The sequence below is a fragment of the Natator depressus genome, chromosome 6, assembly GCF_965152275.1.
Source record: "Natator depressus isolate rNatDep1 chromosome 6, rNatDep2.hap1, whole genome shotgun sequence".
In the NCBI taxonomy this organism is placed as follows: Eukaryota; Metazoa; Chordata; order Testudines; family Cheloniidae; genus Natator; species Natator depressus.
The window spans coordinates 94,491,087-94,501,707 of NC_134239.1; the positions used below are offsets into that span (position 1 = coordinate 94,491,087).

Below are 10,621 nucleotides of genomic sequence, written 5' to 3' on the forward strand. Positions count from 1 at the left end.
TTAGGAAAAAAGTTGTGCAGTGTGGGCCATCTGAGGGTAGACCACCACCAGAGGTCAGACAGGTTTAGCCCAGACTCCAGGAGGGAAAAAAAAAAAAAAAATGGACAACTCAGGTGTCAATATGCAACACTGTGGGGCAGTCAGCAACAGCAGAGAAATTCTGATAGGTTTAGTCTAGAAAAGTTTTAAAATTACAGGCTTAGATGGCTATTCATCCTTTGGAAATAGCCAGAGATCTAGTAGTGCCATAAGGAATCTCCCAAAAGCCTCATGAATGGCCCAACTTATCTCTGAGAATTAAGTTTTTCCATTCAGATTTTTGTAAATGCTCCAAATTCTGAACAATACCACAGAACCCAACCAATACCCAAGATATTTTAGTAATGGACCATCAGTGCAGGGCTGTGTGTGTTTTTATTAACTAGGGACCATTTCCTTCATTTTGAGAGGGATAATTGATTGTTTATACTTTGGAATAGAATTTGGCCTTTACTTATTTAAGGGGAAAAAAAAAAAAAAAAAAGATAAACAAACATGAAACATTAAAAAAAAAAGACTTTCCTCACATGGATAAATTCTTCTGACTATGCCAAATTTTGACCCAAAACGCACTTCAGGTAAGAGACTCCTGAACCAAATTTGTACACAATGCCATGCCTATTACAGCCAATCACCAGGAATGTGGTGATTGAGTAACTGTCACTTCAAGCTGTTGCCTCAGCAAGGTTAGTTTCAAATTGTCCTACTCAGTTATTTGTCCCACCACTATTCCATTAGTGCACTGCAAAGACGGTAGCCAGTCAGTATTAGTCCTCTTACGGCAACATTCAAGGTTCGTTCAAACTCCTTTTCAACTACTGGCTGAACTTTTCCAAAGCTACCTCTACAGCAATCCTCTTCTACAAATTACAATCTGGGGTTTGGACTACAAGGGAACTTTGAGGGAATATTTATTTTTGTATGATCAGACTTCAGCATACTACTTCCCACTCAAGTCAGCCAGGATGAGCATAGCATAGCAACAGCAGCCAAGAATGCCTCCTCTGTCAGACAGGATGGAAAATACCTCCGGGGGTGGGGGGAAGGAGGGGGGAAAGTGGGGGGGGGGGGGAGAAAAAAAAAAAAAGAGAGAAAAATCCCACAAACAAGCCAGGAATCAAAACTTGCATCCTCAGCATAACTAGTGCAAGACAAAGCCTCAAATCGGACCAGCAATAGTTATATGCAACAACAAAAGAATAAAAGGATAAAATTTTAGGCTACAGTAATTTGGTTTTGAGATTTTAGTGAAAAGGAATGAATCAGAAAAAAAAACATTATTCTGATGGCTCAGAGATACCAGAACACCTTGAAGTACAAATGAAACATTTCCAATATATAACAATAGCAAATGATGTGAAACCTGAACTTGTGTGTGTACAAACAGAAACAGAAAAACAAACAAACAAACTCTTCTCATAAGTCCATGATTATATTAAACCTTCATAATTAAGAAACAGATTTCTTTTATCCCTGCTTAACCCATCTAAGTGTTCTCACTGGAGGACTGTCTACATATTACATAAAAAGAATGTGATTAAAAATGAATGGCAGCACTTTTGGACAGCATTAGCAAGTACAATACTGTGACTGAGGTGGTGGGTAAAAAATAACAACGAGAACTGTACATGAGGGTCTGCAGAAACACATCTCTAGACTCAGCAATTTCAGCATTTGTATTTTACACAGACTTTTTTGGAAGCCACTTATAAAGCCAAAATAATGAAATATCAGGCCTTCTCTTAGTACTTCCACAATTCGGGAACTGATTTGTTGCAGGAAGATCAGCAATACCAGGTCATGATTTATTTCTGACTCTTTAAGACATGAAATAAACCAACACATCAGCACAAGTAAGTATCATACTCCATAAACATACCTAGAAGAAACCAAAGAAGTCCATGAAGGAGGGAAAGATTTGGAACAGTCTTTTTCAGGACCCCACTAAATAACTGTTTAGATATCTCCATACCCAATGCAGATTAAACAAAAATAAGCCTCTCTCTACAATGCTGCTGGACAATCATCCAATAACAGGGGGGAGTCCGACACCACCCGAGACTGCAAAGTCTACTAACAAGTGGTGCATACAGAACCTCAACCAAAACGGTAGATGTAATCCTTGCCACGTCTTCCAGTTGCTTCCCCCAGTTTACCAGTATCTCATCAATTTTATCTGGATTGAGCTACATCAAGAGAGTCCTCATCTAAATCACACTCTCTATCAAACATATTTGCATCTTATTCTATAAACAGATGGCGAGGCTCATTCATTTGAGGCCCAACACTTTTCTTGGCTTAACAGCAAGCATGAAAGTCTCCAATAAATTACTGATTTGAGCAAAGTTTAAGGTTTTCATTAAATTAAGATTTCAAACTAGGATTGTGAGTCTTGGTTACAAGGCCAAAAACAGTACTTGATAAGCTATGTACCAAAATAGAAACCTTATCAAAAACTTTTGAATCCAGACAATTAAATTGCAGGTTCAAGAATTTGAGTTTGAGGTTTCTCAGAAATAATTTTTCCACATCCCAGATGATTTAGGATTAGCCTCCAGAAGTTATGGGTGAGTATTTAGGAATTCAAATATCCACTTGGGAGGCCTGCTCCAAGTGTAAAACTACTGAGTTTTAGCATTCAACATCAAGCCTCTAGGCTTGTACCAGACCCGTCAAAGAATGTTTCAAGTACCAATAGGCCTATTGTTGCAGGATATCAGAGAATCCAATGAAAACAGTCACAAGCCAGAACCAGTTCACAAAATAACCTTCTAAAGCAAATGTTAGTTAAGAAATGCCTTTCCAGGATCACAGTGGCTGCCAAAAATCATTTTGATACATTCAAAGTTATATCTGGATCTTGACATGATGACCATTCCAATTTTTAGCCATAGCAACCCCTTAGCAACACCTAACACACCAAATACATATTACCTATGTATTTTATTATAGATGTTTGTACCTAACTTAAGCATCTGAAAATTAAAATCTGGTGACAGAATCGAACTCTGCAATACATAATACACAGGTGAATATGTGTTCCAAGCCCCTCTCTGTGCTGATCCACAGAGGATATGAGTTGTTACAGCCCTCAGCTAAAGAGCCAAGGCTCTGTAGCTGCTCATGCTCTTAGCTCTGGAGGTCCCCAGATCAATCCCCCATATTTCAGCCAAGAGGGCAGCCAACACGCATACATAGTGCCATGTGTTTTAAACGTACCCTATTGTTGAGATATTCATCATACCATCAATATACTCACGATTTAATTTTGTATAAAAAAACAAAACAAAACAAAACCTTGAGTACTAGGTTCAAAGTTCAACTACCAGGATATCACACTCCAGAGAACACAGCCCTGTCAAAAAAATTACATGCTGCATACCAGCCATGCCAATCACATGCACTTAAATATCCTGCATGTACAACTGATTGATTCATATGTGGTGGGATGAGACCAGTTTTCATTTCTTTATAAGCACTCTGAGAAGTGGTAGATAGCAAGTGTATTGGGTAAGTGGGGTTATGTTATCTTTTTGACTTCAGAAAGCTAGATGCTTCTGTACTACACTTTGGGAAACACGCAGGTGGCCAGTTATGTTATCTACAAAAGCTGTGACAACGGTATTTCAGATCCAATACTTGAACAAGGCAACATTCAATTTTTAACCCTCTAGCTGGTAGCATATGCAAAAGATAAAAAGTCTAGGACTCGTTTACCAAAAACCTATCAGGCTGACTATGAGGTCATCTTCTTAAGTGACACCTTCCAAGATCACAAATCTTCCAAAAAGCCCGTTTGGGAGGCATCTTTTCCCCAAAAAGTTCAGGGTGAAGCTGTCTCTGCTTATGTCTACACTACAGACACGACAGTGGCACAGCTGTACTGCTACAATTGTGCCGGTGTCAGGTCTCCCATGTAGCCGTTCTATGCCGGCATAACTAAACCACCCCTAACAAGCGCCGGTAGCTATGTCAGTAAGAGACAATCTCCTGCCGACATAGCGCTGTCCACACCGGTGCTTTTGTTGGGTGGGGTGCGTTTTTTCACTCCCCTGACCACCAAAATTTTACTGACAAAAATGTTATCATACACATAGCCTCTGTAGCCAGATAGATGCTTGAAAGGATGTTATCTGTAAAAACATGGGAAGATTGTGTGAATTGGAGGCTGAGAGAATGTGAAAGAGAGATAAATTAAACAATGTAATTAACAAGTATTTGGAATGACATAACGAAGCACTGTCGATGTATTATGCACACTTACAACACTAAAGACATTTTATTAACAGAAGAAACTCCAGCACTGCTTACTTACTAAGGACATGTCTAAATTAGAGAAAAGGGTATTTTTATAACACACATTTTGGTTACAAGGTGTTTAAAAACACTGGCATCCAGTGCACACAATTCTTAACACCTTCCAGGATCCCCCTTAACGGCACTTTGCTAACATGCTAAAATAAAATCACCTTTTTTTCCTACTCTACATAAGAGCCAACAGATTTGGGGCAGCTGATGTGTTAACTCAAGCATGATGTTTTTCAGTCCTTCCCTAAAACAGTTTATCAAAACAGACAAGTCCATCACCAGCAGCAATCTAAAGTAGAAGGCTAGAAGCTGTTGACATGTGTTCCCATCTGACCCCACGCTACAAGTTAGGTCAGCCACCTTACTGTTACCCATTCCCCTTCCCCTCATCATCTGAGTACCCCATACATCCTGCTGTCACCTATACCCCAACATCCCAACACCCCCTCCCCACCTTACCTCAGACCAAGGGTAGGCAACCTTTGAGAAGTGGCTCAGTGCGCTGCCAGTCTGGGGTTCCATCTGCCGCCCACGCTGCCTGTCTGGGGTCCCGGCTGCCGGCCCCGCTCATCCTGCTGCCGGCCTGGATGGACGGAACCCTGGGCTGGCAGCGGGCTGAGTGGGGCCGGCAGCTGGAACCCTGGTTGGCAGAGGCTGGTGGCTGGAACCCCAGACCAGCAGCGGGCTGAGCGGAGCCAGCGGCCGGGACCTGGCTAGCAGGGCCCAGCGGACAGAACCCCAGACCGGCAGCACACACAGCAGATGGAACCCCAGACCGGCAGCGCACTGCGCCACTCAGCCCGCTGCCAGCCGGGGTCCCAGCTGCCGGCCCCTGCCAGCCGGGGTCCCGAACCGGGGTTCTGTCCATCCAGGCCGGCAGCGGGCTGAATGGGGCCCGCAGCTGGAACCCTGACTGGCAGCTAAGGGCCACTAAAAATCAGCTCGTGTGCCACCTTTGGCACGCATGCCGCAGGCCGCCAACCCCTGCCCCAGACCATAGCCATCGCTGGGTCAGCCACCCAGCTGTCCCCCATCCTCCCACCACCCCAACACACTCTCCCCACCTGACCCTACACCACCCCGCTGTCACTCATCCCCCACCATCCTGACATGCCCTCCCCAACTGACCCCACACTGCCCCATCCACCCCACTACCACCCGTGCCCCCAAATCCCACCATCCCATCCTCACTTAACCCCACACCGCACCTATCCCTGGATCAGCCACCCCACTCTCTCCAGTCCCCACCACTATCCCGACGCTTCTCTCCCCGCGCCCGTGTCGCTGAGCCACGAGTCCCTCGAAGCCCCACGCGCTACTGCCACCCCAGTGCCCCCATCCCCGCGCCACCCCCAGCTCTCCCCCAAGGCCGGCACCCCGCGCTGCCGTCCTGGAGGGGCGGCTACCCCACGGGCAGGGAGGCGGCAGAGAGGCGAGCCCCTTGCCCCGCCCAGGAGAGGGACGTGGGGTTACGCCCTCTGGGCCCTAAATACTGACCCGCAGTGGCTAGGCCACAGCTCAACAGCGCCGCGGCGCAGAGTAGCCACGCCAGCCGCTTCCGCAGATCCATCGCAGGACTCCTGTGAGGCGACAACGCCGCCGAGGAGCCCCAAGTCCGGCTTCCCCACCCCGCCCACCTGCCTCGAGGGGGCCAATCACGCCACACCAGCTCTACGACAACAACCAAACACTGTGGGCCATTCCCAGAGCGGGCGGCCCATTGGACGATGGCTTCTCCGACATGGCCCAGTCGGATTGGCTGAGCACATTATATACTGACGGATACCTTCGCCCGGCCAACCGAATCTCAAGAAGGGAATCGCAAACCCGACAGCGCTGGCCCAGGGAGATCGAACGTCCGGACTACAATACCCAGAATGCATCACGGGCCTAGCACCACAATACCCACAAGGCACGGCGAAGAGCGCGTGGTACAGCAGCTGAGGCGGGCCGTGTGAGTCGGTTGTCGGGAGTCAAGCTGTAATTCACCCTTGACCGTGGGATGGAACAGATTTGTGCTCCCTCAGCTGGGGTGGGGCGCAAATAAGAGCTGGTGGGTTCCCAATAACCCTGTATTATAAGTTGGGTGACCAGATGTCCCAATTTTATAGGGACTGTCCTGATATTTGGGGCTTTTTCTTACAGAGGCACCTATTACCCTCCACCTCCTGTCCCGATTTTTCACACTTGCCATCTGGTCAACCTAATTATAAGCGACGTCTGGCATTTAAACAGAAAATTGCCTGTCCCCTACTAAATCTTGCCCCTGGACGCCTTTTATCCCGCGTTTCAACAGCAGGGGGCCGGTACTCACATCCACAAGAAGGATGTGGATAAATTGGAGAGAGTCCAGCGAAGGGCAACAAAAATTATTAGGGGTCTAGAGCACATGACTTATGAGGAGAGGCTGAGGGAGCTGGGGTTGTTTAGTCTGCAGAAGAGAAGAATGAGGGGGGATTTGATAGCTGCTTTCAACTACCTGAAAGGGGGTTCCAAAGAGGATGGCTCTAGACTGTTCTCAATGGTAGCAGATGACAGAACGAGGAGTAATGGTCTCAAGTTGCAATGGGGGAGGTTTAGATTGGATATTAGGAAAAACTTTTTCACTAAGAGGGTGGTGAAACACTGGAATGCGTTACCTAGGGAGGTGGTAGAATCTCCTTCCTTAGAGGTTTTTAAGGTCAGGTTTGACAAAGCCCTGGCTGGGATGATTTAACTGGGAATTGGTCCTGCTTCGAGTAGGGGGTTGGACTAGATGACCTTCTGGGGTCCCTTCCAACCCTGATATTCTATGATTCTATGATTCTATAGGTGCCTCATCTTTCAACTCCTATCTCCTCCCCTCTGACCCTGGCCCTTCAGTGCTGCAGAGGGGAAGCTGTCAGCTGCCAATTTTGGTTCCCCATATTTGGGAGGTTGCATCACATGACATAATCTTTAATTAAAGATTAATCTTTAATAGCTGGAGACTCCAGGCCAATCCTGGAGGTTTGGCAACCTGAGCAGATGAGGTGGTGCTCAAGGGCCAGGGTTGGGAGGGGAGTGGAAAGATGCACCTTGTGAGTTCTGGGCCATTGCTGGACAGGGTCCCTGCTGACTCCAACCCTTAAGCACAGCAATCCCATCTGCTTTCCCTGTGCAGGCTCTGTCAGGCAGAGCAAGCGTACAGACTGTGTGCCAGGGATCGGCAACCTTTGGCACGCGGCCCGCCAGGGTAAGCCCCCGGGCTGGTCGGGCCGATTGCAGCTCCCACTGGCTGCGGTTTGCCATTCCAGGCCAATGGGCACTGCAGGAATTGGCGGCCAGCACATCCTGCAGCCTGCGCCGCTTCCTGCAGCCCACATTGGCCTGGAGCGGTGAACCGCGGCCAGTGGGAGCTGTGATCAGCTGAACCTGCGGACGCGGCAGGTAAATAAACCAGCCTGGCCTGCCGGGAGCTTACCCTGGCGAGCCATGGGCCAAAGATTGCTGATCCTTGCTGTTTGCCCTGGAGCTACACTGAAGGGCGGAGTCAGGAAGGAGCTCTGTCTGGCGGGGGGGTATGTGTATCAATACTCCCGGGGTATAGCCTCCCGGCTCCCAGAGTCTCTACCAATGTCCCCAACCGGATGCACAGTGGTGCAGCAGTCAAAGACGAGCAACTGCAGTCTCCAGCTTGGCTCCCAGCACCTGTGCCAAACCTGAACAGGAGTTGCAGCGGCTCTGGCCCAGCAACTGAGGCCCTGAGTTCTCTGCTACATCCAGAGCTGGAGAGAGAGAAACCCTTGGAAGAATGGGGGTGGGGAAAGGGACTTGCCTCCATAGGTTCAAGTCAAATTTGGGGTCCCCTGAGGTCTGGCCTGTGTTTTTTAAATATAATGTTGGCAACCCTACTGGGAAAGACCCTCAAAGGGCAACACCACAGCTAATGCTAACCTGCACCCTCTCTACCCCCAGTTCCTGAGGAGTGGAGAGCAACCACCAAGCTCCCCTGCGGAGCTGATCAGGAAAAGCTTTGTAGAAAATTCTTCCCATTTTATTTAAATCTCCAGATTTGGTTAGAATTACAACATTTGAAAACTCCCACCCAGACATAAAACTGAATAGAAAACATGGCACTGGTAGTGAATTGTGAATCCTCTTGTCAAAATGTCCCTCACTTACTTTCTTCCAGAAATTTTGAAATTTAATCAGAAATTGAAAAGTGTTGACCACTTCTACTGCTAGCAAACCTAACAGGAATTAGTATTGCTCAGACTCATACTTTGTGCTATCATATCTATGCAGAGGGGGCGAACAGCAGCCCCTCAGCTCCTGAAAAGTGGAAGGGCTATTTCAATTCAGCTGTGAAACAGAATGTGCTGATGCAAGAAAGCTTATTCTTGGAAGATTTGGACAGGAGCCAATGAGTAGGGAGGGACTAAGTTGCAAAGGACCTTATGGAAAAGACCAGAAAATTGAATTTGATACGGTGAAGAAGAGGGAGCTAGTCCAGAGACTCAGTGTGGAGGGTGACATAGTCAGGAGGGGCGCCATTTCAGATTTTGGTAGGTGGGGCAATTTTAACCATGATTTCAGGGGTTACATAGGTGCATGAAACTCTAGGTTTTTTGCAGATAACTTAGACAGTAGCTGACAGGAGCACTGTATCTAATTCCTATATAAAGAAAGAAAAATATATAGAAACACCAAAGCCATATTTTAAGTTGATATGTAAATTTAGAACAATCCGGAGATAATTCAGCAAAATATTCCCAATCCCAAACCTTGAGGTATCATAAGAACGACCATACTGGGTCAGACCTATGGTCCATCTAACCCAGTATCCTGTCTTCAAACAGTGGCCAATGCCAGGTGCTTCAGAGGAAATGAACAGAACAGGCAATCAAGTGATCCATCCCCTTTTGTCCACTGCCAACTTCTGGCAAACAGAGGCTAGGGATACTCAAGAGCATGGTGTTGCAACCCAGCCCATCCTGGCTAATAGTCATTGATGGACCCATCCTACATGAATTTATCTAGTTCTTTTTTTAATCCTGTGATAGTTTTGACCTTCACAACAACACCTGGCAAAGATTTTTACAGGCTGACTATGTGTTGTGTGAAGAAGTACTTCCCTTTGTTTGTTTTAAACCTGTTGCTTATTAATTTCATTGAGTGACCTCTAGTTCATGTGTTATGTGAAAGAGTAAATAACATTTCCTTATTTACTTTCCCCATGCCAGTCAAGATTTTATAGACCTTTGTCATATCCTCCCTGAGTCGTCTCTTTTCCAAGCTGAAAAGTCCCAGTCTTTTTAATCTCTCCTTACATGGAAGCTGTTCCATACCAGTAATCATTTTTGTTGCCCTTCTCTGTACCTTTTCCAGTTCCAGTATATCTTTTTTGAGATGTGGTGACCAGATCCGCACACAGTATTCAAGATGGGGGCGTACCATGGATTTATATAAAGGCACTATGATATTTTTTACCTTGTTATTTATCCCTTTCCTAATGGTTCCTAACACTCTGTTAGCTTTTTTGACTACTTCTGCACATTGAGCGGATGTTTTATGAGAACTATCTACAATGACTCCCACTTCTCTTTCTTGAGTGGTAACAGCTAATTTAGACCCAATCATTTTGTATGTATATTTGGGATTATGTTTTTCAGTGTGCATTATTTTGCATTTAGTTTCCTATATCAGTAAATTGGAGCCTTAATACAAGAACTAATAACTTTAACCGGTAAATAAAATCCATGCAGAATATTTGTTCAATATCATTGTCCTTATAACGTCACACCAATCACTGTCAAACACCCACATACTTTATTTTCATTTATTTTACCTTCTGGAAGAAAGCATATGCACTCTTAATTTGTATATCTCATTTTTCATTTAAAAGTTATGAAATCTAAAGTAGTTGAGTTTCCCCTCAAACATTCTTCTAAAACATGGAATAACTAACAAATCAGAAAACAATTTTTTCCCTATCTTAAAAAACAGGAAAGACAAAAAGCTTATAAAGTGATAATTAGAAAAAAAATATTACAATAGATTGGCCGATATGGGTTTCCTATCAACTCTAAGACACCTGAAAGTGTATTTCCAGTAGATAAAAATGTTATCCCCTTTTCCAATGTCAATGTGTTTTCTTTTCATATTAAGTTACTCAGCAATTAGAAATAAAGTCTTAAACATTGTAATCCGTTTATACAATGCATTAGATATTTCTCCAGCACAAATGAAAATACACTTCAATTCAAGGTACAAAAGGTGTAAAGATTCAAAACATGAAAATGAATTTAAAAAT

The 10,621-nt window shown here is 45.3% G+C and overlaps 1 protein-coding gene across 1 annotated transcript in view; it reads right to left on the reverse strand.

Moving 5' to 3' along the window:
- SEL1L (SEL1L adaptor subunit of SYVN1 ubiquitin ligase) overlaps positions 1-5,994 on the reverse strand; it is a 58,180-nt gene extending 52,186 nt beyond the window's left edge. The window contains exon 1 of the mRNA XM_074956071.1: positions 5,845-5,994. Within this exon, the coding sequence (XP_074812172.1) occupies positions 5,845-5,917 (73 nt within the window). The 5' untranslated portion in view covers positions 5,918-5,994. The remainder of the gene's footprint in view (positions 1-5,844) is intronic.
- Positions 5,995-10,621: the final 4,627 nt, after the last annotated feature.